The sequence below is a fragment of the Etheostoma cragini genome, chromosome 24 (genome assembly GCF_013103735.1).
Source record: "Etheostoma cragini isolate CJK2018 chromosome 24, CSU_Ecrag_1.0, whole genome shotgun sequence".
Lineage (NCBI taxonomy): Eukaryota > Metazoa > Chordata > Actinopteri > Perciformes > Percidae > Etheostoma > Etheostoma cragini.
This window is the reverse complement of record NC_048430.1, coordinates 9845328-9873161: the sequence shown is the minus strand read 5'-3', so window position 1 is coordinate 9873161 and position 27834 is coordinate 9845328. Positions and strand designations below refer to the sequence as shown.

At 40.7% G+C, this 27834-nt stretch overlaps 1 protein-coding gene and 1 long non-coding RNA gene across 2 annotated transcripts; one reads left to right on the top strand and one right to left on the bottom strand.

The window, feature by feature from the left end:
- Window positions 1–4175: 4175 nt before the first annotated feature.
- LOC117939185 lies at window positions 4176–8304 on the bottom strand. Its single transcript, XR_004655540.1, has 3 exons — window positions 8295–8304; window positions 5874–5880; window positions 4176–4280 (listed from the first exon to the last, which is right to left on the bottom strand). It is a non-coding gene; the product is annotated as an uncharacterized LOC117939185 (long non-coding RNA).
- A 2085-nt stretch (window positions 8305–10389) lies between these two features.
- On the top strand, window positions 10390–20450 carry LOC117939174 (adenosine receptor A2b-like). The gene is made up of 4 exons (XM_034864239.1): window positions 10390–10604; window positions 10729–10863; window positions 12697–12881; window positions 19499–20450. The coding sequence occupies exons 1-4, from the start codon at window positions 10425–10427 to the stop codon at window positions 20235–20237; spliced, it is 1239 nt and encodes a 412-aa protein (XP_034720130.1). The 5' UTR covers window positions 10390–10424; the 3' UTR covers window positions 20238–20450.
- The last annotated feature ends 7384 nt before the right edge of the window (window positions 20451–27834 follow it).

The following is a 27834-nucleotide window of genomic DNA, read 5'->3' as shown; positions in this document are numbered from 1 at the left end:
GGACGCAGAGAAGCATTTGATCAAGTGGAGCATCGAGTATCTACACAATTACTAATTGGATTAAGGTTTTGTATAACAAATCTGTCGCATCAGTATTACCTAACAATATTATATCCAAACCTTTTGAGCTTTTGAGAGGCAAACGCCAAGGATGTCCCCTTTCACATCTTCTGTTTGTGATGGCAATTGAGCCATGGCTTACCCAAATTAAAGTAAATGAGATTTTACTTAATTTATTTAAGATTAATTTATCTTGGTATTAGAACTACCCCTAAAATTGATGATTTAGTAGAGGCAAATTGTAATCCAGAATCCTTTAATAGATGGTCCATGTTACCAGTTTCCATAATAGGGCATCTCAATATACTTAAAATTAATGTTCTTCCTAAATTTCTTTAACTCTTTCATTTCATTCCTCTTGGTCTCAACATTCATTTTTTTTCAATGATGAAAAGCATGTTTTGTAATTACATTTGGAACAACAGACGCTTTGCTTATCTTTGCTTTATCTCCCCTATGGTATAGGAGGCTTAAAACTCCCAAACCTCCAATGGTACTATTGGGCTGCCCAACTTACTACTGCCTCTTGTTGGTTCTCACAAGAAACGCCACGTTCCTGGATGAGTTTGGAAAGAAACATGACGTCCCCTCTACCACTCTATTCATATTTGTATTCAGCTAAATTAAAAGAACTAAAGACAGTAACACATGATCCCTTTGTCAAAAACTTGATTATGGTGTATGGTATGAGGTTCATAAACATATTGGTGAGATACCTGTAGTACCTCAATTTACACCAATCTGGGGTAACAGCGCTTTCACACCTGGCAAACAAGATTTGGGCTTCAAAAAACTTGGGAAAAAATAGGCCTAAATAAAAGTGAAGATTTTTTTAATGAGAACATTCTAATGTTGTTTGAAGATTTGAGACGAAAGTATTACATCCAACCAAAACAAGAAGCTATATATACAGTATATAAGATACAGAAATCTTCATCTCTACCTACTCTTAGCTATATTGAAGAAATAGCAACAAAGCAACACCATAAAAAGGGACTGACGTCAAGTTTTTATGCAATAAGGATGGAAGAATCAAAGGTCTCCTCAGAGAGTGAGGGATTGGCGTGGTGTGAGGATTTAAATTCTGCAATTTCAATTGAGGACTGGCAGAAGATGTGTTTAAAATCTCAAACACAAACAATAAATAGCCGTTTTAAATTACCTGAGAATAAGTGGATGATGAGAACATAGGTAACACCAACTCAGTTAAATAAATTCAGCTCCAATTATCCCAGCACATGCTACAAATGTGGTAGAAAGGGCACATTATATCATGGGACTACCTAAAAAAGCCAGGCTTTTTGGGGTGAAGTGATGGATATGATTTTACATGTCACAGGTATAAATCTATATTATTATTTTATATTACAGTGCATTTTTGGCATTTTTCCCATAAATCATAATCTCAGTAAGGCAAAAATATCTATGATCACTTTCTGCATCTTAGAGTTAAATATACCATAGCCAAATCTTGTTTTGGGGAGAACAACATTTCTCTGGGCTGAGTTATCCTAGTAACCTATGCTATAAAAGTTGGTATAATATGAAAATGGCTGGTGGATTAAAAATATAAAAACAAAAAAAAAGTATAATTTTAAAGAATGAATTAAATTTGAACATATGTGTCAGTTGATCTTTACATTGTTAATTTTACACTTGACATTCATACGGTTTTATGGACTTATTGGACTTTAATTTCCATATTTTACAGACTATAAGTAAAACTTTTTTTCATAGTTTGGCTGGTCTTACAATTTACAGTCCGGTGCGACTTATACATCAAAATGTATATAATTTAACATGTTTTTAAATGTTAATTCATAATGAAAAGATCATCATTTCTAATTAAATGAGACTTATAGTCCAGTGCAACTTATAGTCCGGAAAATATGGTAATCATTGCACTTACAAAAATGAGCATCCTCAATTTAGGTCGTCCTGTTTTTTCCTGCATCCACCTTGTGTGTGTGAGAGCCAACAGGATTGGAAAAGCAACAACTTCAGTGAAATACCATTACAGTTTACATTAATTTTAAAATCTATATACAGGCTAGCAGGACGGTCTGACATGTTTTGTTTTGTTTTTTGCTGTACGTTCTCTTGGTAAATATGAGATGGTCGAGTCACACCATAGACAGTAAAGGAAATGGACCAAAAGATCCCTATGCTCTAGATGGAGATCAGTAAAGGATATTAGAAGCACTTTTCCAGTGAGTGCTGAGTGTTACTGCGCAACCTCCAACTGAGATTGAAGACGCAGATGTCATGTGAGCAACTTGTGAGTAGCAACCCGACAGTAGCAAACAAAACACATGAATTATTGTTTCTGGCGATAATTTCAGAGAAGGACTGCCTTGCATTCCTCAGTTACAAATTATAAATGCAAGGAGTCTCTTTGTTGGTGTTATAATGGACCTGGAGATTAGTTTTTCGCCACCTGTGTTCAGCTTTTCTCTCTTTTTTCTGTTCTCACCAGCACAACATTTCTCCAAGAAGATCTTTTCTTTCTAGAGACAGCTTAGTGGGAGCAAAGGCATCAATAACATTTGTAATTTTACGGTTGAAATTTTGCTCATTTAGTTTGCTCATTAAGCCTTCTTTACACTTCTTGTCTCTTTGTGTTTTTTTCATGTTCATTGATTATTCGGTCCTCTTTTTTTCTTTTTTTTTTAACAGTGTACGTATATTTTGTACTAAAACTCTTTAGTTTTCTCCCCTTTGCTGTGTCATCTCTGTTCCTTCCTCCGGTCAGCTGGCTCTCCTCCCTGTCCTCCTCCCACGGCGCCTTGGTACCTCCGGCCTCCTAGATACAGACACTCCCGGTGTCTGTATCTCCTCCTTGGATCCAGCTCCCGGTGTCTGTATCTCCTCCTTGACTCCAGCTCACGGTGTTCCCACGTGTTCCATCTGTGTCGCTTCCTCGGTTTCCAGTCTCTGTCTGTGTCTGTGTCTTCCCCTCGGCCATCTATCCCGTGTTCTCCCCGGCCTCTGTTTCCTGGCTTCCCGGTCTTCGACATCCAGCTTACCAATCCCCTTTTTCTTTCCAATAAATCCATTTCCCTGAGCTGTTCATTTGAGTCCTCCTCTCTTGGCATAACACCTACAATGTTACAGGCGTGCAATGCTCAAACTATGTGCTCTTTATACAATGACATACCTTTTCTCTAGTGCCAACTTTAGTTAATAGAAAAAATAGTTAAGAAAACACTTAACTCCTCAAACACAAAATGCCCCAGAACGTCTTGGGTCCATTAAATAGCTGCTCTGCAGTTTTCAATCATAACATGGTTTTCATTAGCAGCAATTTTACCTTTAACCTTGAAAATAAGATGAGCACCATCTGCTGATATAGATTATATGATATGATAGAGAGCAATGGATCACCTACTACATACAGTATATTCTCAACGTCAGTACAACACATCCTTTACCATAGACCACACATCAACACTATGCTTACAGTACTTTCCGTTCATTAAAATAGAGGGAGGGGGATAGAGTAGACTTTGTTGTTAGTTGATTGGGGAGGTCACTCCTAGAATAACTGTTCTGACGGCAGCAGAAGAGCCAGATTCTCTGCAGAAGTGATGACCTTTTGGTGTGGACAGCCTCATCCTGAGCCGTTGATCATCTCCATCATGCGCTTGTAGGATATTTGAAATACTGCTCGGGGCGCTGTTCCACGGGCAGCCCCCCCACCATCTCCCCACATCTCTCCATTTAGTGCATGTATAGGTACTGAGCATGTGTGTGTAATTCAGGCCTGTGTGTAGTAACAACAGAGTGTAAATTGTGGGACTAATAAAGGATACATTAATCTTAAATATTTAATCTTAATCTTAAAAAGTCTGCTAGCTAGCGGCCCCAGTCACTCTTTGTCGACCACTGCTGCTAAACTGAAGAAGAAGAATTTCTGCAAGGGGGACATTTTCAGGAATAGCTACTACTTTTCAGACCTTGTTATACAGCTTGTCTATACAATGTACTGTATATTACAAATTACTATTATAATAATTATATATATATTAATGATTATAATGACACAAAGTGGGAATTGTCTAACCGTTGATTTCCACCAACCGCGGAACAGCTGTGCTGCGTGTTGGTCAACACCAACCATGAGTGACAGCTAAAGTCACGGGGACCCACAAGATCTTGCAAATTCACTTATCATTGCGCAATATAACAGGATTTAGTTTCTATAAACAGAACCACAAAACCTTTGACCCGTTGACTTGAGGCCTGTCTCCGCACATGACATTTTAAAGGTGTAGTGCAGGAAAATATGATCCGCCGAGAGCACGGTGTATTTCATTTTGGGCTGTTTCTCATCAAAGATGTGGACGGAGCGACTAGCCCAATGCGACCGCTAATGTTAACATTTATTAGCTAGCTTGCTAATTCCACCCCACACAAAATGAGCCTAACAAAGCTGTCAGTCATCTGGTGATGGCACCGGTCGGTGTAATTTTGCATCGGTTTCAGGATCTAAAAAACTCTGAGTCTCTGATCTCTGAGTTGATTTACTCTGAGATGGGAGATGAGAGTTTTTGGTTTGAGAACAGCTGATTTGAGTTGGTCCAATCAATTTGGAGTAGGTTCAGTCAGAGTTGAGCACATGCACCACCATCCTTATAATGCAGCATGAATGGGTATGAATGTACAGCATAAAGTATATACATACAGTAGATATTGCATTTATATTGCAAATAAATACAATACAATGGTAAAAATGTAACCAGTGGTTCTGAACCTAATGACTGGTCACATTTTATCTGCATATACTGCAAAACTGAACAGAATTTCTTGAAAGTCTAAAAGGAAATGTTAATTTAAGTGTTCTTCCATTTTCTATGTATCGTTTTCCTTACGTTCTGACCTTCAGCTCAGTAAGAATTACATTTTTGTGTAGATGTAAAGTGGCTTTGTCTACCAGGTGACATGGGGAAGTTGAAGTTCCCTAGAGAGATAAGGATGCATTTATGTTGAGGAAGCTTTTGATTTCTAAATGAGTTAATTCCAATGTTTGACATGCAAATCATCTGAGGTCATTTATATTCTTCCCGTACCACTTGTGTTATAAAATGGCAAGACATGGGAAGGATTGCATTAATCATGAATGTTTTTCATATTTGAAGCATGCCGGCAAATATGTTTTCTGTGAGTATTATCTTTGAATTGTTTGAAAGCTAGAATTAGAATTAGAGGGATTTAAGTATTTTATCAGACTGGACGCACCAATCTCATGTTATTTATTATTTATCATTGCCGTTACCTGTGCTGTGTGAAGAGTTTGAGTTTGTTAGTATCCAAGACTGTTAATCCAAGTTGCTCAAAATTCAAGCATTTTTCATTTATTCATGAGGCAAGGCAGCTTTATTTGTATGTCACATTTCAGCAACAGGGCAATTCAAAGTGCTACACAAAAACAGTTAAAAAATTAAAAACAGATAAGACACAAAAATTAAAGTTACAGCATAAGAAATTAAACATTAAAGAAATGAACAACCATTTAAAGAAAGGCCAAATCAAAAAGAAAGGTCTTCTGCCTTGATTATAAATAAGTAAATGTGCTGTATTTATAGAGCGCTTTTCCAGTCTTAACAACTGCTGAAAGCGCTTTTACAAATACAGCAAACATTCATCATTCACACACATTCATACACTGTGGCCATGGCTGCCGTACAAGGTGCCACCTGCTCATCAGATAACATTCACACACATTCACACTCTGATGCACATCACCGGGGACAACTCGGGGTTCAGTGTCTTGCCCAACACTTCGACAAAGACTGCAGGGGCTGGGATCAAACCACCAACCTTCCGATTGGCAGGCAACCGCTCTACCAGTGAGCCACAGCCGCCCCATAAATAAGTAAAATAAGTGAGAGTAGCAGTGGATTTGCAGTGTATGTGGAGCATAGAAACTGAACACTGCATCCCCCTGTGTAGTTCTGACTTTGGGGACAGAAAGCAGACCTGTCCCGGACGACCTGAGAGGTCTGGGTGGGTCATATTGTAGTAGCAGATCAGAAATGTATTTTGGCCTAAACCGTTTAGTGATTTATAAACTAGCAAAAGTACTTTGAAATTGATTCTTTGAGTCACAGGAAGCCAGTGCAAAGACTTCAGAATTGGAGTGATGTGATCCAGTCTCTTGGCCTTAGTAAGGACTCGAGCAGCAGCATTCTGAATCAGCTGCAGCTGTCTGATTATTTTTTTAGGGAGACCTATAAAGACACTGTTACAGTAGTCAAGTCTACTGAAGATGATAGCATGGACAAGTTTTTCCAAATCTTGTTGACACATAACTCCTTCAACCCTTGATACATTCTTAAGGTGATAATAGGCTGACTTTGTAATTATCTTAATGTGGTTGTTAAAATTCAGGTCAGAGTGCATGACTACACCAAGATTTACGGCTTTGTCTGTTGTTATTAACATTGTTGTTTGAAGCTGAGTGCAGACTTTTTGTTCCTCTTTTGCCCCAAAAACAACCACCTCAGTTTTTCCTTCATTTAATTTCAGAAAGTTCAGGCACATCCAGCCATAATGTGTTCAATGCACTTAGTACGTTTTTTTATTGGACTATAGTTCCCTGGCAATAAGGTTATGTAAATTTGTGTGTCATCTGCATAGCTATGGTAACTTATTTTGTTGTTTTCCATAATCTGAGCCAGTGTATGTAGTATTGAGCCCGAAAGACAACCCAGTTTTTTAATCAGTCTAATAATATGTCATGGTCAACCGTGTCAAATGCAGCACTGAGATCAAGTCAGAAGACTTCTAAGACAGAAATTTTGCCACTATCTTTGTTAAGGTGGATGTCATTAAAGACTTTAACAAGAGCTGTCTCAGTGCTGTGATGTTGTCGGAAACCCAACTGAAAGGTATCAAAACTGTTGTTTAGTGACAAGAATTGGTTGAGTTGTTAAAAAAACACTTTTTCAATGATTTTACTTAAAAACGTAAGGTTTGATATCGGCCTATAGTTGCTCATTAGTGATGTGTTTAGATTTAGTTCTTTTTTAAAAGTGGCTTGATAACTGCAGTTTTCAAGGCTTGTGGAAAGATGCCTGAAAGAAGAGATGTGTTCACAATCTGTAGAAAATCACGAGTCAAACAATAGAATATCAAGGCAACAGGAGGAGGTTTTCAGATATTGTATAATGTCCACCAGGTTTTTATGGTTGATCATATGAAATTCTGTCATATTGGAACTAGTTTTGCTTGAACACTGTGACAACACATGCAATAATATGGGAGCGACTCTTGCGGTGTTCAGTGGAGGAAGATGTTGCCCAAGTTCAGCTGATTGGTCAGGTTCAGAAAGGGGAAGGAGAAAGAGGGCAACGGGAAGTGTAATGGGAAAATTACATAGACAATGATTTTCTTTCAATAATTGTTCATCTCTAAAGGGATTTTTTCATCTAAGTAAATCCTTCAATTTGCCTCTGAAATATGTGTATATCGTAAAATAAGTCCTCCAGGGATGGAGACAGCTAAAAATGTTATGACTCTGCATTTCTCCACTGTAAGCAAGGTTGGAGTCATGCAGCATTCTACAGATGAGATGAATCTCTGATTTCTCAGACAGAATGAAGGCTACAGTCATTCCTGACGCACTTGAGACAGATGCACGGGGATATAAGGAGGTGTATTACTGATTGTATTCACCAGAACTGTTGCCACTTTGTAACTCTGTTCATTGTGAAAGTTGTTCTCGTCATTTGATTGTTCTCTGCAGAAAACTATTAAACCCTTCCACCGAATACCTAAACCTTTAATCCAGTTTGCAGCCTGTCTTCATTCTTCTGTCTCTTCTAGAACTCAAATTCCTCCCTCGCTGTACAGAAACTTCCACAACAAAAGTAAGGAATAAGCGTAGAGAAGTGCTAACGTTAGGAAAGGAAGCTAACTTACTAGTTACGACAACCATTTTGTTGTTTTGGGCACTTTTCCTACCTATTAGAAACTGACCGATAGACAGGTTGTTATTTACCCGGGGATCAGCAGACTTGAAAATGGCTGTGATAGCTTTAAGACACTCAGGGGATGGCAGGACAAGATTCACAAAAATAATGCCTTGTTGGATTTTTAAAATTAGACAAGATTAAATATAAGTTACTTGTAGTATGTATGGACTATCTTAAGGAGTAGCTAAGATGGCCGAGGCCAAAGAATGTTGACCATAGTGAGGCGCACTCTGGAAAGGGTAGATGGAGCGACGATACAGGCCTGCCTGGATAGCAAGCATGCATCGATTGACAAGCATTGAGCTAGCCAGAGACTGCACGGTTGTCATCAGGGAGTTATGTGCATCGGAGGTGGGAGTGCAAGAGAGTGAGAAGATTTATTACTACTTTTAGGGGGAGGAGTTCGAAAAGGACCTGACTTCCTGGTTCTTTTATGCCCTGGAGTGGGCGCTGCTAAGTCTTGCCCAGGAAGAAACGGATGCTCTACCAGAACACCAGCAAAATTCTACTTATGCATTTTAATGTAATGTGTGCGTTTACTTTTTGATGCTCTAAGTACATTTTGCTAATACCACGTACTGTTGGTTTTTTAATTTATAGATGAAAGTTGTAATTCATGTAAGTGCACTTGATTTTTTTATTTTAGCTGCACATCAAGTATGCGTTACACAACATGTTTGGCGTCGTTATTCATTGTTCTTTACTGAAATGTCACAAAGTGTTTTTCCATATGAAAATGTAGCTCAAGCTTACGTAATTAAAAATGTTTGTTTTGTTATGTACAGACTGGTCATTTACGTCAAAGCTGCTTTCCATTTCATTCAGATCCAGAGTAATGTGGAAACTGCTGCTGTTCAAAGACTCGTGGTTGACGTATTCTGTATTATCTCTTTACCATGCAAAAGTGGTGGGTGTGGTTTCCTCCTGGTTGCTACTTCCCCATTTTCCTTTCAGTGTATCCTGCACATCAGCAAACTCTGATGCCTCTCCTCTATCAAGCTCACATTTTTAGTGTCCTGGATGGTCTGGACCTTCCAAACTGTGTGATGACTGCACCTGAAGCATAGTGAGTACACATTACAATCTTAACCTGAACTACTTCATCTAACAAAAAAAAATACTTGTGCAGGAATTTGCGTTTGGTGATATTAGTTTATAGAACCTTTTATGTTGTTTGCCTTTTATACCATAATCTCTAAGGGACTGGGTAAACATTATTAGTGGGGAGGTGATGTGAGAAAAGGGATGTGTATGTTTTATTTTTATGTTGTAACAGGTTACAATATTTACATGTCTGTTTATTCAATATGTGCAAATATTTGGCATGTTTGCCTGATTCTGTTTCAATCGATTGACTCATCGAATAATCTTATAATAAATAATCAGAACCCAGCTTGTTACTTGTTACTAATGATCAAAGCAAAAACATTAATGGCACAGAAGCCCTTCAGCCACCGCAGACTGCCTGTCCCTCGCTGGTTTATGTCGTAATAACTGTTTATTTAAAAGTTCTTGGTTTAAAAATAAGACGTTGCTGGAATGCTCTGTAAACAGAGCACACATTCATATGTGTATCACATTTTTGGTAATTAATAAATGAATTACTAATTAATAGGGGCATAGGAGGTACCGCGATCTGAGAGCAAATAGTTCAATCAATCTGACTGTTCAAGGAAAAAATAATCTGTTTGGAATGCACCTTATTCTCCCCTGCACTATTTCACTTTAAATACAGATATTTATATTTTATATTCTGTATGTATCTAGTATCTAGATTTTATATTTTAGTTTTTTAGGCGTTATATATTTATATTAATCACTCTACATGCTCTGCACACCCATATTAGCATTTAATTATTTTAATTCATAGAACTTGTAACTTGACTTTTCCACTGTGTTTTTAAGTGTTTCGGTACTGTATTATATTAAGCTGTGATCTTTGCACAGAATAACATACTATTGACAATAAAGAAATCTTGAATCTTGAATCTTGAATGTGTGCACAGCAACATAGCCCTAGCAGGTTAGGTTTAAATATTAGTGTGTGTAAATAGTGAACATTTGGGCCTGTGTGTGTCATTGTTGTCCTTATCAGGAACAATTTTCTCCGCTCAGTTGGTCAGCACAGAGGCCACAGGCTGAGCTTCATAACAACCTGTTTCTCAATACTTTAATATCTGCTTCTTCTCTTCAGATAGATTCAGTCTGCGTAATCAAGGTTAAAACTAGAAACTTCTGTCTCAGTCAGCAGAACAAATAAAAGGGAGGATTTGTACACCACTTGCATGTAGTTTGTGTACAAATGGTTAAAATGCTACTCAAGAGGCTTAATGTCTCCTCTTGTATCCAGGTTCTCAATGACTGTGGAGTCTCGGTCTCCCTTTCATCATGAATGTGACACCTGGCTCCTGTACAGCAGAGATGCCGTATGGATACCAACCCCGTCTGAAAGGACTATACATTGCCACTGAGCTCATCATTGCAGTGCTAGCTATAATAGGAAACTTACTGGTTTGTCTGGCTGTCACCCGCAACAAAAAACTTCGCACTGTCACCAATTACTTCCTGGTAAGGAAATCTGTGTCTTCTATCCCAATGTGAAATGTGGGATTCTCATAGTACAAACCTGTGGTTTGGGAAAACTGCAACCAGATATCTAAGTGTGTTTTACTCTGTATGCATGTGTGTGAAGGTATCATTGGCAGTAGCGGACATCCTGGTGGGTTTGGTGGCTATTCCCTGTGCAGTGCTGACAGACCTGGGTCAACCTCACCATAACCTGCCCCTCTGCCTATTGCTGCTTAGCATATTGATGGTGCTCACACAGGTAGGAACATTTACCCAGTGGCTTTGGTGAGGATTTCTGCAGGCCACCAGCACCACCTGTACATGACTTGCAGTGTGTGTCTATATTCTTGACGTTCCACTTGTGGTATTGCTCCAGTGCCGCAGGACATTCTTGTTGATGAATTTTAACTCTGATACATTTATAAGGACCATGTTTTACTGCACCTCAGATCATAGTAAATTGAAATTGTCCAATCTGAGTTCTCTCACATGACTAAAACAACTTTTAAATATACACGTTCCATCAAAACAAGTTCCTTCCCGAGGCTATTTTGCAGCAGCTTCATGCGGAGTTTAGCGCCGCCCATGACAATTGTGATTGGTTGTAATCACAATTGTTTGGACAAGCCAAACCCTTCTCTCTCCTCTGCAGCAAAGCAAGACGTAAAAGCTGAAGCTGATCTGTGAAGTCTTGTTACTTTGACCAAGAATCCTTACAGAGATACAAAGTCCCAAAGATTTCCATATGAGATCGTAGTACCTTTTATGTATAATTTATTTGGGGACTTTATGAAAAGTATTACGGCGGGTAGGGAAGCTGAAACTTATGTTACTATTACTACTATTGATACCAAACCTAAAGCTACTAAATCAACATTCCTAACCCAAAACAGCAACCGTGTTTCATTTCATTTCTATTGTAAAAACAAGTTGGCAAGATGTGATGCTAACTTGCTTGATTGTTTGCCAATTTCTGACACCACTGATGATTTTCATGTTGTCCCTAAATACAGAATTGATCTGTGTAGAGAAAAGGCATTATTATCAATTCCACTGCCAGATTAGTTGGGGTTAGGCACAAAATCAACAAAAGTTACAAAAGCAATGCAGTTACTGTAATGTATCACTTTTTGTTGTTACGCAGTTATATAATGCATAACTAATACAATTTTGGTAATGATATTTCCGTTACAATCTTAGTAATGGGAGTGAAAACACATGTAAACCCAAAATTTAGTGATTTTTTTTTCCCCAACACAGCAAAACATTTTGAAACCAGAGAAAAATGTTTAGGCTTGCTACAAGTAAACATTAGTATTACATTTTATCAGAGGTGGAAAGTAAAAATACAATTGCAAGGTACTTTTAATTTCCATTTTCTCCTACTTTATAGCCTTCTTCTACTCACACACGTTTTTTACTTATTTTTAGATAATTTGAAGATTCATATTATTAAAATATTACGAATAAATAAATAATGTATTAAATTGGATTAAGATAAGACTTTGTTTCTCCCCCCCACATAAATCAGTAATTGCTCTCCCTCTGACAGATTATGTAGATAGTAGATAGAAACTCAGCCAAATGGGGGAGTCTGGCACAACCATCTCCGGTCTTTCCTTGACTGCGTTACGGGTGTATAGCATTGGTGACAGTGACACAGAATATTAAAACTGTTTCAAGCCCTTTGAACCTGTAAATGTTTGTTCTTTGTCACTCACAGACACATTTTCAAACTCTAACTTGAAGCACTAAAATGTATTAAAAAAATTCTAGTTTTTAGGGGGGCTAAGATTAGGGCTTGAACCCTCCTAAAAAAGGGTCTAAAATTGCCAATGCCATAATGTATTCCATTTTGGAAGTGACTTGCCCAACATTAACCTTGACTGGTTGAGGTCAGGATGGGCCATCCTGCCCTCAACCACCGTAACTCAATTGGTTCAGGTTGCAACAGGTGAGCTGCCTGTAGTATAGGAAACAGTGACGAGTAAAAATAAGAAGTTATTTTTATTTTATCTTCAAGATACAGAGGAACTCGTACAATTTCTCAAGACCCTGTATGGCCTCTAAAAAATGCTCCTTTCTCTTCCAGAGCTCCATTCTGAGTCTGTTAGCAGTAGCAGCGGAGCGTTACGTTGCCATCCTACTGCCATTTCAGTACCAGCGTGTCATGAGCCCCAGGAACGCCCAGCTGGCCCTGCTGGTCACGTGGGGCCTGGGAGCCATCTTCGGCTCTGTCCCGCTTATGGACTGGAAAAGACAACCAGCAGGCTCTGAGTAAGAGAATAAGGGGTGGATATGAGATGGACGTACGTATGTATGGATGTATATGAATGGATGGATGAGCAACAGACTAACCAAGTAAATGAAAGTGTTAACGGTAAAAAGAATGCGTAAAACAGGCCATACCCACCACTGAGGTCCAAGAGGTCTGATTTTGTGCAAGGTTTTGCGCCAGGTTTGGCATGACTGCTGAAGCACGGTGTGACAGTTAAGTAGGCGGCGTATCACTCTCTTTGTCGAGGGACATCTTCTTTTGTGCCTTCTCCTCAGTGACCCCTAGTTCGGATATGCCCTCTTCTGCTGTATGACAACACCCGTCACTGTTTGCGGAGCAGAGGTTTGGTCTATTCTAAAAGGAGATACTTAGATACTTCCCTGGTTGCTAAGAATTAAATTGTCAATCCACATGCATTTGCAAATTATTTTTTTTTAAAAGGGCCCTCGCCCAGATCAGGGAACCCCGAGGCGGGGCAAGAGGCTTTTTGATTTTACCCCAGACGTCCCCAACTGACGGGCTTTGGTCCCCCTGTGTTTGAAAAGCACTGCCCGAGGGGATCTTTACAACCAATGATTTTATCTTTAGTACTCACGGTCTTGGCCGTTTCTCCTAGGGTCACTGGAGGTACCCTCCTTCTCAAGGGTGCCTGCTAGGCTTTCCTGGTCGCCGATCCAAGAGAGGTGAGGTGCTCGGTGGCTCTGACTGGCCGATCGATCCCCATCGGGTAGGAACTCACCCTTGCGGTTGAAGGGGAGTCTTAACTGCCCTCGCGAGGAGGGTAGCCTCTTCCCGGCTGACAGTGGTAAGAGAGAGAAAGAGAGAAACTAGTCAAAATCAAAGAACTCGAGTTCTTTGGTCCCCTAGCTCAAGACGAGCTCAGGTATTTTTATTTTATTATAAGAGAAAAAAAATACAAGCGTACAAAGATGACCGCCATGATCTTAGAACCGAGTTGGTTCAATAGATATTCCTCTGGCTGAGGTACTAAGTCCCCTCACAGCACAGTGTAACTAAGCACTGTCTTGCTTGCTGTTTAGAAGATTTTTTTATGTACAAGCTGGGTCACTCCTCCTGTTGCAGCAGTGTTTGCTCACTTCATGCCCTTGTGAGGAAATATAGAAGGGGCCACAGGAAATTTACAGGTTCCTTTTTTTAATCTGACAATCATACAAAACTGAATGAAAAGCGTTATGTTTAGTTAAAACAATGCAAAAAGGGGCCACAGGAAACTTAAAAGATATGCTTCTTAGAAATCTAACATCCTTAGTTAACTGAAAATAAGTAAAGTAAATAAGTAGTAAATACTTTCTCTGTCAGTATTTTTCCACTAATGCAATAGTCATAGCATGCTATCTACTTATACAATATAGTTATAGATCTATTGAGTTTTCAAGTAAACCTCGGTTCAACATCCTCCTTTTAAAATACAAAAATTGCAATGTTCAAACTTCCGATAAGTATACTTCAGGGTAAAGTAATCCATATTTTCTTGGGTGGGGTGAACCATCCATGAATGTTGGAATTGTCCAGGCCTCACACGAGTCAAGTATTTCCACATGTTAGGATTCCCAGTCACACAGGGGTGAATTTTGGTGTTCTTCCACCTGTCCTTCACCTGTCCATACTGGTAGATTTTGAAGGGTGGTTTTTCCGATTCCTCGGGTCTCTGAGGGGTGGAAGCTGGTTGGTTGTCTTGTGCCTCTGCCTTAACGGGCTCAGGGCATGCTACACCGAACCGGGACTTTAAGAGCTCTCCAGTCACTCTAGCGTACCTCTTTTTCTTTTTCTTAGATTTTTGGCCAACCGGGTTCATCGTTGCAGAAGAAATTACATTTTATCATCTCCTAAGACGGGGAGAAAGACAGGCAAGGTGGAAACAGGGGGGTCTCCACTGGCTGGTCCTTTTCTGCCTCTTCCACCAGTCTTTCTTTCAGGAGCATCTGCCACCACCATGGAGTTAGTAACCATGGTATTGGTGAGTGGGGTGAGGCCTTTACTGCATTCTGGCTTTTTTTTGAGACAGAGCTCACTGGGTTGGAGGAAGTTGAACTCTCCTCTTCCTCCTTCACCGAGGTCAATATCTTCAAAGGAGGTGAGGAACAGTTCATCTGAAAGCTCATTGTCCCCGGTCTCAGGAGTGGCAATGGCAGCGAGGAGTAGATCAGTGGTGAGCTCACTTCTACAGTCACTGGTTTCTGGCCCTTCGTCGTTGGTTGGAGAAAAAGTCTAGAAGAAAATATCCCATGACTGGTAACTGACTTATCTTTTACCAAACCTAGCTGTCCAGTATGGGTATTAAGGAATATCCATTGACGTCCCTTGTCTGGATCAGACTGGGTAGGAAGTAGAGAAAGGCATGGTTACCGCAAGATCAGGCATCGTTCTAACCCTTCTTGTTGGTCTGGAGATGTCTGGTGATCTCTCCACCAGGTTATGGAGTTGTTTTACACCACGAACACAACCATTAACAGACATGGTGTGCATTAGTGTACTGGTAAGATCAGTCCTAATATCTCTTGGATAAAAATAACCAATAGTTAATAACCAACCAGAGTATTTTAGCAAATATTTTGCAGAACCACAGTCACACACACACACACACACACACACACAAAACACACAATAATAGCAGACGCCCATGTTTGTACTCCTTGTACTGTTCTTATTGAATGAATGTACTGTTCTTTTGATATATCAAAAGAGAGAAGTGGTCTCCATCCGTGTTTTAGCAAACGTACCTGGGCAAGTTGGAAACTGGAATCAATTTCAAATACAGACCTAATTTTATCTGTAAGATGGCGGTCCATCGAGCCGTATTCTAAGCTTTACGCCAGGATGAAGATGGAACAGTACAGCTGGGGAGCATGTCCAAAGAAGGATAGACAGTCACCACGTCATCTGGATGACTACGAAGTGGACTGGCCTAGCCACAGACCACAAGCTACACGTTACTTAGATGGATATAAGCCACTGGAGGAAGCAGTCAAGATGACATCTCTCACTCCTCATCACTCCAGCCCTTATCCACTCAGGTGAAATACAGAGTAAAATGAGCAGTATAGCTCCAAAAGCATTCCCAGGGAGCTGGTGAGAATAAGGGAGGAGATCACATGTCTTGACCTTGACCAGCTTCACTCAGTCCAAGATGACATGACGATTATGATGGAGACATTATGTAGCCTCAAGGAAACAAAGTCAGTTGCTGTTAGTTACACCCCCATGAGGTCAGTTCCAGGTGAGTGGCCCAACTACAGTCCTCAGCCAACATCATGCCCTCAGCAGATGAGAAATTTGAAGAGGAGTGGCCGGAACCACCACTACCACCCTGGCCTGAGTCTGATGAATAACCCCAAAGAGATGTGGTCAACCATTTGGACAGGGTAATACACAAGATCCAGGACATCATGCTCAATACCACATTCGGTGCTGCAACCCAGAGCAGAGACAGCTACCAGGAGTGCCCTTCTTCCTTACAGAGACCCTCTACCACAGTTAGGAATACCACATAAGGAGCCAGGTTCTATGCAGCCTCAACGTTACCCTTAACAGTCCAGCTCCACACAAATTCAGCACTATTCAGGTCCTCAGACCCATATGTCAATGGCATCTTGGGCTCCCCCGCAACTGGCGGTTCCCAGAGCTTCATCTGCACATGCTTATGGCAGGAAGGGCAAGCCTGGAAGAAAGAAAAACGTTGTCATCCAGTAGAGGCCATTTTGAGCATTTATCGGTGAACGAAGAAGTTGTTGTAATTACAGTGTACGAAATTTCAAATGATTGATAAGGGTCCAGGCCTGAGGACATGTACAGGCCAAAATCTTGGTCATAGCGCCCCCCCCGCTGGCAACAGGATATCAGCTCTATATGACAAACATCATCCAATTTACATGAAACTTAAATGTGTAGTCTACATGTGATACCCCTATATTTTAACCACACCTACTTACTCAGACCACGACCTTTTCATAACATTTGTACCATTTAAGATTAACCCTTGTGTGAATGGGGGGGGGGGGGGGGCCCATGGATAGGGGACGGGTGAAACCAATGATGAAGGAACTCTCTGCTGAGTTCAATGATACCTCCCACAAGGGTCTATATTAAATCATTCAAATGTCAAAGGGGCATGTCCTGAGTGAGTGGGTGCAGTTAAAGTGTAGGGGTGTCACATGTAGACCGCACATTATAAGTTTAATGTAAATCAGATGATGTTTTGTCATATAAGGCTGTTGTCCAAAATGTTAATAAAGAAGTAGGCCATGCAGTTGCTGAATCTGTCTTTATTTCAGATTGACAAAATGTCAGTTTTAAAGATTTTCGTCAGATTTTGAGAGGTGTTTGGCATGCTCATCTCGCTTGTCATTTCCGAGTTTGCACTCCACCAATCAGATTGGTCATTGAGTCCGACTGCCCTCTCACCGACATGTCAAATTGGCCAAAATGAAGGCTGACGGCTCCTCCAGCTGACAACGGCACGGAACACACCGAACAGACCCAAGTCACTGACCTTGCCATACTGTCCGGCGGGTGGTAATCAGGTTGGTGTGTCAGCAACTTAAGTATTTTTTATTTATTTTTTTGAGTTTGAGGCGGTCACTGATAAAAACACCCGGAAACCTTGACAGGCCATTCTGTGACATTCTTTGCCTAAGCTCCGCTTCAACGAGTCTGATTTCACTTTCCAGCTCCGAGAGTGCTCCAGGAACACTTGAAATGAAGCTGTGTAATGCGCTCCCTGATCACAGCCTTTAAGGCCTCCCATGCCATCCCCCGATGATGACACCAAAGACCAACTAAATGCCAAGTAATTTTTTAGCTCGGATCTAAGCCATTCCATATTTTCTGGCTCCTGCAAAAAGTAGTCAAGGTGCCACCTATAAGAGCATCTTCTCTCACTTTGAGGTAGCAGGTCTAGGCACACCCATGCACGGCCAGAGATTAGATTTATGAAAGTCTTTAGTTTTTCTGTCGTTCTCTCCCTTGCTTGATCATCCTGTTTTTCCCTCTCCGCCACCTCAAAACTCGCAACATACTGTAACTCTTAATCTTATTCATTCTGGTGACCAGGCCGGATGGTATTGACTCCATCGAAACAATTGAGTGGCAAATTCCTTCAGACCTTCTAGCTCAGAGATTTTCTTTAATGCTGCAAATATTTTCCAAAATCCGCCAGTTTTTTGCTTTTCTGCCACCGTTTTAGCAACAGAGCCAGTTTGACACCTTTCTGCCACGCCACCACTACAGAGTATATGCTGCTTAATATCTCCACCGGCCGCTAACTTTCGCAAAGTTTCTCGTCCTGGCTGAGCACAAATAAATACAGCAGTGCACTATACAGAGATTGTCCTTCTCTGAAGTATTTTGCCATTGGGTCACGTGACCTTACATGATTGTGAGTAACAGAACCTGTATGTGTATACAGTACATAAAACTGAGTATCTGTATATATAAACAAAAATTTACATTCACACATATTCAACAGTCTCTTTAATTTATTCAAAAGTGAACACCACATCTGCAACCAGTGCAAGAAAAAACGTTACATTAGCAATGAGGCAGATCCTTTATTTTGAAGATTACAGAGCAAACATGGCCTAATTGATGGAACAAACTAGCCTATCAAAAGCAAGGGAGAGCCTAAGGCCCACCTAACAAAAGTTTTGTCATGAGAAGCGAGAAATCAATCTGACTTTTTGTTTTGTCATTTTGCCAGTTTCTAGTCTCTGCCTGTGTCAGTTGTGATGAAAAAGCAAATGCTTAAAATGTACCTTGGTTATGAGCTACCACTATATATTAGCATATTAATTTGCAAGGTTATCCTTACATATATGGTAAGTATCAATTGACCCTGTGTTTACCTTCTTCCCAGACAGTCAGTCAAAGCTAAGCTTTGGAAAGTGAAAGGATGGACAAGATGAGGAGACTAAGAGTAAAAGATAGAAAGGGATGGAGATGAGTGCTCAGGATATGATTACCATGATGTCCATTTGCTGTTTACACAAAAACACAACAAAACTTTTGCCCAGCATAATTATTATGTACTAATATTTATATAGTTATAATGGTTTAAATATGTATTGTAAAATACACGTTTTGCTCACATTTATGTAAGTTTTGAGACACAATTCAAATCTCAAATGAGACAAACACTAAGATAAAATAAACAAGGTTCATAAATTAAATTGTACTCAATTATTATTTAGAAAATGTATACACACACGCAGGTGAGAGCAGTGAAAAGTCACGGCGAAAGGTGTCCCTTTCTCAGGAGATAAATAGGATAAGATAGATGGTCATGATTTTATTTAAGTGGTGTCTGTAGTGTGCTTCCCTACAGTGGCCCTGGGAGACCACAATAGACAACATTAAGAAAAAACACAAATAGACAACAACACGCAACAGTAAAATTCGTAAACCCTGCGTAGGGCAATGTAGGCACATGCCTCAATGGGTGGATTGATGGAAATAGCATGTGTATGGACAGTAAAATGAAAAGGTGAATGAATGAATGAATGGAAAGATTGCAAGAGAATGAAATAAATGAAGTCTGGAAAAAAGCATGTGATATGTGTGGATGTATACAGCATATTTATATTTGTCCATGTAATTTCAGCTACTGCATCTTCACTTGTGTGGTGGATATGAGATACATGGTCTACTTCAACTTCTTCTGTTGCTTCCTGGTGCCGCTGGTGGCCATGTTCATCATCTACGGCCGCATCTTCCTCACCGTCCGCCACCAGCTTAGACGCATCGCTGTGGCCAGGGGAACCGCAGAGGACACAAGAACTGCTGACACAGGGAGCACTGGTACAGAGGACACTGGAAGTTCTGTTGCTGGGGGAACCATAAGAGGTGTAGCAGACATTGGGACAGGAAAAGGAACCAGCAAACAAGCCAAGGAAAAGATGGAAACGTGTAAGGAAGTAGAGTATGCTATTGGATCTCTTATTGAAACTGAGACTACTGCTGTCTTTGCAAAGCCAGGTCTCCGGATTGCCTCAGCTGACTCTAGCAGCTCCGGCTCTGCTCCTGTTGACCCCCAACCAGTAGCGTCCAACAAGGCTAAATCCAACCTTCGCACACGTCAGGAGGTGCATAAGGCCACCTCCCTCTTCCTGGTCCTGTTTCTCTTTATGGTGTGCTGGATGCCAATCCACCTCCTTAACTGCATCCTGCTGTTCTGCCCACAGTGTGAGGTGCCCATGTGGCTCACACTAGCAGCTATTTTGCTTTCCCACACCAACTCTGCCCTCAACCCTATCCTGTACGCGTACAGGATGAGGTCATTCCGACACACTCTTGTAGGGATGTGGAGAGGAATGTGGAGTGTTAGACCCAAACCCCAGTAGATCAGGACTGTCGCTAGGACCGGTGAATGCATTTCTGCCGCTCTAGGCCAAACACAATTGTGCCGCCCCTTTATTTATCATGTACAATAGGCTACACCAACAATGACACAGAGCCAAAACATGCCACGACCAACAACACAAATGGCAATATCTACACATCACACAAATAGATAAGTGCAACGCACAGTGTCAACAATTATAAGTAGGCCGACGCAACGCATGATGCCAATGGCTCCAACAGGTCTGCAGCAAAAAAAATCAACAGGGTCCAAACCCTTTTACAACAGAATTATGACAGCACAGCTATTTTCTTAATAATCAAATAAAATGCATCTCGATAGCGGCTGTAAAAAGAAATCTTGTGTGTGAGAGACGTGGACACACACGCATAGCCTACACAAGCCTGCACAAGGGCGCAGCAAGGCGCATATAACCACCCAAGGCCGTTTCTGGCTTGGCGGGCCCTATACAAGATGCTGTTAGGAGGCCCCTATTTTGAATCCTCCCCCCGTAAGGGGGAGGATTCAAACCTTTAAGATGATTTGTGGAGATGCATCAGTCTGGAAATATTGGAAAATATTTAACAGCAAAATAAATGACTGAGAAGCGTCACCCACCAGCTACAATATTGCCGACATTTGCCCAACAACACACCCTTGCTCCATAAACAGCTCCAAAAAATGCTCTGCAGCCTGCTATGATCTCACTTCAGTCAATAAGTCCCACAGAACAGTCCATTCATTTGACTATTTAATTTTATTTTTTACCTTGTTCATCTCAATGTTTTTCTTCCGCAGTTCTCTTCTTTCAAAGTGGTAGACATGTGGCATCATTTCTAGTAAATTGTGTTTAAACAACGTGTTTTACCTGCTAGGCTAGAGCTTAGCGACACATATAAAATATATGTATATATACTCTAAATAAATATATGATACATAAATATACTATTTCACTTTTAGTATGTTTACTCGTTGATGTCCGGAAATCTTCTTTTGGAGCATTTTGCTGCCTCCTCCTTTTTTTTTTCCTTTTGAGTCTGACCTTCTCAGTTCCACCTTTCTCTTTTTTTTGGCTTTCCATCATTAGACATTAAACATCATTAGACGTCACACACTAGCTAAGTTTCCGTCCACTTTTCAATCCAATTGTCCAAAGTGAAAATGTGAAAATGTGTTTCCATCCAACAACTTTGAAGCGAATAAAATCCTGTGTGTAATGACGTCACATGTTGTTTTGCTATCAAATTGGCATATCGAATAGATTTGAGACATTTTAAGGTGTTTCTATTCATTTTCGCACTGAATCGCACAACATTCAAACAAACTTTTGCAAACAAAGTTTTTCTAGACAAAATGGACAAGTTGTACCAAAATACAACAAACCCGTTCCAGCCAATCACCGACAAGATGAGTGAGGGAGGGGGTGGGGGTTAGTGACAGTCAGTTAGGCATGACAGTTACAGAAAGATCGGGGGGGGGGGGGGGGGGGGGGGGGGGGGGGCGAGCTTGCTGTTTTGTTTTGTATTTACTTGACAGAAATGATGTCATGCAGGAACTCATAGTACACCTTTAACTTTACCGATAGACTTCCAAACGTGACAAGGAAAAAAAGAGGTGTACTGCAGAACTTTCCATCATAGGCTGACAAGGCCTATGGAATTCTATGCAACTCACTGTTCCCCCAAGATTTCTGAAAATTCTAGACATGGTTGTGACCTGCACTTTGTTAGTGCTTTCTGATTAGCCTTTATTTGTCTTTAAATGTCGATGTGTTGATAGTATTGTTGTTGTTTTCTGCCGCCCACCCGTACAGGTTAAGCAGATGCTGCACAGTTTGACTAGCGGGCAGCAGCTACACACCACGCCAGCGGATGGTGTTGCTAAAAACTTGCAATGTATAACTATTACCAGATCAGCCCTTGCAGCCTCAAAACACTACCGGCCCACCGGAGAAATTTTTGAGTAGTTCTACTGCCCAAGTTCTAAAACATTTTAGGGCTTCTTAACACTTATACTTTTTCTGCTCTGGTCCAAATCAGTTATTAATGAGTTTTCCTCTTGGTTCGGTTTAGTTTCAAACAAACAAAAACCCAAGCAAACCAAAATACATCACTACCATCCATGCAACAATGTTCACTCCACTTATTGGTCAGATGAGTCTGGGGCAGGAGCAAGAAAGTAGGCTAAATACAATTACTACATCTGCTCTGCTCACCGGGCTTCTCTCTCTGCTCTGCTGGCCTCCGTCTCTGTCTTTAGCAGCAGCTTTGACCACGGATATGTGAGTGACGACTACTACAATTTGCATACTCTGCCACATTATAGATTGCAAAGCATAACTGAGTACAGTACACTTGTTTGTAGGGCTGCAGCTATCAATTATTTTTATAATTGAGTATTCTACCAATTATTCCATTAATTAATCGTTTGATCAGATAAGAAAAACGTTGCTTTATAGTAGACAGGAATATACAATATACAAAAGAGTCTTTTTTTCAGAAAAGGTATGCAATACTCTATGCAATAACAGGGATTGGCGCATATATTTTTCAGCACTGGTTGCATCGGCCAAGTAGCCCCTAAATTTCAAATGTGAAAAGGCATGGCTGAGCCGCAGTGACATTGAAACAAAAGTGATTGAGTACATACAACTACACTTTCAGATAGGAATACAATGGAATGACATGTTTTTTTGTTTTTTTTTATTGTGAGTGACTATAAATACTCTACATTCTTGTTTTAAGAGCTCTAGTCCTGGGCCTGTTCCACCCCTAAGCCCTGGACTGTTTTAAGGGCAGAATAAACGAGAGGTAATCGCTCTTTGCAATTGCTCTGACCAGGTTGTTGAGCGTTGGTCTGGATCACACTCCCTCCTCTGCCAGAGGGCACCCGGAGACGTCCAACAAGGCAGCTGTCAACTCTTCCCATACTTGTTGTTGGGTATTCCATGGTTCATCATGTGCAGTTCAACAGGTACAGAGTAAAAAAAAGATCAAATCCCTGGTCTACCACTGACTTATCTGATTTGTTCAAGGAAAGAAACAAAGCCTGGTCTCAATTGTTAGAAGCTCTGGTACTAGGCTAGTTCCCATTGGACTGTGTTTAGACAACTAAGAAATAGATATCATCTATACTAAGTTAAACCAGATCTGACTACTTTACAAGGGACCAAACAAATGCCTAGTCCCTGCACTCAGGAGTTAGATTTAAAGAGGTGGTTCACAATTTTGGACTTAACCCCTCATTTCCAAGTTAGCCAGTGTGGAGACAGTTGTCAACACTTTTCATCTAGTCCTTCCAGTTGCAGAGTTTGCTGGTGCTAGGGAAGCACAACTCAACAGTATCTGCTAGGTAATACCTTCCATTGAAAACAGTAAATGTGCTGCATTTATATAGCACTTTTCTAGTCTTAACAACTACTCAAAGCGCTTTTACATCATACAGGATACATTCACCATTCACACACATTCATACACTGTGGCCGAGGCTGCCGTACAAGGTGCCACCTGCTTACCAGATAAACACTCACACACATTCACACTCCGATGCGCAGCATCGGGGGCAACTCTGGGTTCAGTATCTTGCCAAAGGACACTTCGACATGGGACTGCAGGGCCAGGGATTGAACCGCCAACTTTCCAATAGGCAGGCAACCGCTCTACCACTGAGCCACAGCCGCCCGTTACAGTCTGACCCACTCCACAATACACCAAAGGGAAATAAATTAAAACGCCAGACTATCGATATAAATGTCTGTTGATAGAATAATGTTTGTTATAAAACTACCCTTGCATCTCAATGATTGCATTACATCTTGAGGGACTATTTTCTCAACAGCGGCAGAATTTTACTTTGCTCTTGTTAGTGGTACTGCGCCAAAAAGTAAACAGAGAAGTGCAGTAGAGTTGGGCCCCCTAGCTAGCAAGCAGTAGCCTTGTACAAGCATTGGACCATTGGAGCATGCAACCATTGTATTGTAGAAACATAGGACTAAGGAACACAAACAGATGGGCACCACAAAGTTTCCATAAATTTCCATTGCGAGATCCAGAAAGAAACTGACTGCTGCTGCGGGCTTGGACACTGAGACACCGGCAGAGACTATACACATTATTTATTCTTTTAATGTAGCTGTACATCATGTGTAGACCACGCCATGTAAATTTCAGGTAATTCATTGATTTTCATGAGGGCTTGTTGCCAGTAGGTGGCGCTATGACTATGACTCATTATTGACATATAGATGCACTCAGGCTTGATCTCTGACCAAGCCTAATACATTTGGGACAGATTGGACAGTGTACACTCAAGTTAAAACTACTAACTGTTTTGCGGTGTTATATGGTAATTTGGCTCCAAGTCACGCTCACTTTGGACAAATATGTTAAGAAGTCTGCAAATGGTCAACATCATCCATAATTTGCACATTCATTTTACTATAGCTGGCATCCTGTTGGGTTTATGTTATGACTTCAAGAGGCTTTTTTGTAAGTCTGGACATTATACATGTACAAGTAAATGTAAATGGACTGTTCTTATATAGCGCTTTTCTAGTCTTAATGATGTACATTATAAAAATCGAAAGAAGAGTAATGTGCTGGTTATACATACTGTATATTCTTATACTCATTTGATATTTACTCTCTTATTCATATTCGTATATATACATACTTATTAAAGTTACAAAACGTTTCCTCATTTCATATTGTATGATGGAAGATGCAAGTTTAAACAAGAGGGATGTTAGGAAAGTTCTGACTACATTCCACTGTCTTGTTAATATTTAAACTGTTTCCACATGAAGCCAAACTACTGATTGTACTCTCACAAGATACCATGGAGCCATTGACTGTACTTGTCAAGAGTATGGACTGGCTGAGATAAAGGAGACAACATCAACTTTATCATGACTACTTTCCACTTCTATTCCAAAAGCTGTTGTAGAGAGCTCTTTGTCCGTCATTATCTATGTTGTTGAGTGCTGAAACTGGCTCCTTATGTTCACAAGTAAAACTGAACATTGAGAGCTCTTCAGTGTTTTTGTCAGTTCTTTGACAGTAACGTAAGTATCATAACAGGGCTACGGCAGCAAAATAACAAACACACATACAGAAAATACAAGAAACAATAAATAAATAATAGGATAGAACACAAGAACAAATATTTAAAATATAATGTGCCAACGTACAAGTTGTAAATAAAATGTACAACTACTTAAATAGTATTTAGAAAGATGTAAGTAAAACTTGTGTTTTACTTACATCTTTCATGTTTGTGCAAGCTGCCCTTTGTGCAGTTTTGTGATGTATATGAGTCTTACTGAACACTCAGTGATGAAGTGTTAAAAAGTTTTAATGCCCGTGGTAGGAAGGATTTCCTGTAGCAGTCCGTGCGACATCGAAGCTGTCGGAGCCTCTTATAGAGACTGCTCCTCTGTTGGACCAGTGTGGGGTGGAGAAGGGGCTCGGGTTAATGTGCTATATAAATACCATTTATTATGTGGTAGAAGAGGCAGGGGATGGCTGTGAGCTAAACCTGTTTGCTCTCTCACGGCTGCCGGGCGTTTGTCTTCTTCTCCCCCCACACCCGGTGATCTCCTTCTTCACCGTCCACACCTCCCTGATGCTGATCTGTTGTAGACTGGCCTCCAGCTTCCTCCTATATGAGGGCTTACACTCCCTCAGTTTATCCCCTTCGTCATACTGTTTGTCCCTTAGCTCCTGTCCGTCCCATGACCTGAAAGCTTTCTTATTCTCGTTTAGAAAAACATTCAGGCCACTGGTGATCCACGTCTTGTTGTTGGGAAAGCAGTGGAAAGTCCGGGAGGGCAGGGTGATGACCGATCTTCATGTGTTCTGTGATACAGCCGGTCATGTTATAGATGTCCTCTCCATGTGGCTCACAAAGGACTCCCCAGTCTGTAGACTGAAAGCAGTCCTGCAGTGTCTCCTCAGCTTCCTGAGTCAACCTGATCACAGTCTCTGCCGCTGGACAACATACTTTGGAGTCAGCGAGCAGGGGCATAGCACAGAATTCTGGGCCCTGTAGAATGACATTCTCAATGGGCCCCTGGATACTTTTTGAAAAAAATAAGACATTTTTATTAAATAACATTTGAAAAACCTGTATAACCTGTAAAATAAAAAATAAATGAATAAATAAATAGCCAAATATAGAACACTTCTGTTTTCTATGTAATAAAATGCTGTTGAAAAACAAATAGTACCACGCAGGGTCCGACATTAACACTCGCCAAATGTGGGGGCGGGCCGACACACAAACAGCTGGTAAGGTGTATTGTCTTCCAAAAGAAAGCACAGGAAACACTTAGTTCACCGTCCCGGAGGCTCTGACACACTTTCCGCACACCGTGTCCGCACGGACAGCTGTAGGCTTGTACCGGTGTTGATGTTCTGTGCATTGTTGAACACACGCAGCCAATATCCTGAAACCGCTTGCGGGACTGACCCAGTCCACAGCGGGCCGCAGGGTGTATGCCCGAGCCCGTTTCTACCCGCTGGGGGACCACAGGTACGCTGGGGGAACTCATTTTAATGTTAAAAACCTCCATACCATGGGACTTGGGTCATGTGTACCGAGCACCTGGTCCATACTCTGAATTTTTATCCGAATTTGTAGAGTTTCTGTCAAACTTAGTGCTAAAAACGGACAAAGTTATTATGTAGGGGATTTTAATATTCATGTGGACGATGAGAATGATAGCCTTAGCACTGCGTTTATCTCTCTATTAGATTCTATTGGCTTCTCTCAAAGTGTTCATAAACCTACTCACCGTTTTAACCACACCCTCGATCTTGTTCTGGTGTATGGTGTTGAAATTGAACATTTAATAGTGTTCCCACAGAATGCCTTTTTATCTGACCACTGTTTGATAACTTTTGAGTTTATACTGCTGAACTACACGCCATTAGGCAAAACCTTCTATACAAGATGTCTATCTGATAGTGCTGTAGCTAAATTTAAGGATGCGATTCCGTTAGCATTTAACTCATTACCAAGTCCCAAAGTAACAGAGGACTCCTATGCTATTAGTCCCTCCCAAATCGATCATTTTGTTGATAGTGCAGCAGGCTCGCTACGAATGACTCTCTACTCTGTTGCCCCTCTAAAAAAGAAGATAATAAAACAAAGACGGTTAGCTCCATGGTATAACACTGAACTCGCAAATTAAAGCAAATATCGTGGAAACTTGAGAAGATTTGGCGCTCCACCAAACTGGAAAATTCTCGTTTAATCTGGCAAGATAATCTTAAAACGTATAGGAAGGCCCTCCGTAATGCCAGAGCAGCGTACTACTCGTCATTAATAGAGGAAAATAGGAACAACCCCAGGTTTCTTTTCAGCACTGTAGCCAGGCTAACGGAAGGTCACAGCTCTACTGAGCCAAGTATTCCCATAGCTCTTAGTAGTAATGACTTTATGAGGTTCTTCAATGATAAAATTATAACTATTAGAAGCAAAATTCACCAAGAACTGCCTTTAACTGGCAGTGACTTATTTCTAAACTCAGGAACCTTAGAAACAGCTGTAAAACCAGATACATGTTTAGACTGCTTTGCTTCACTTGATCTTTATCA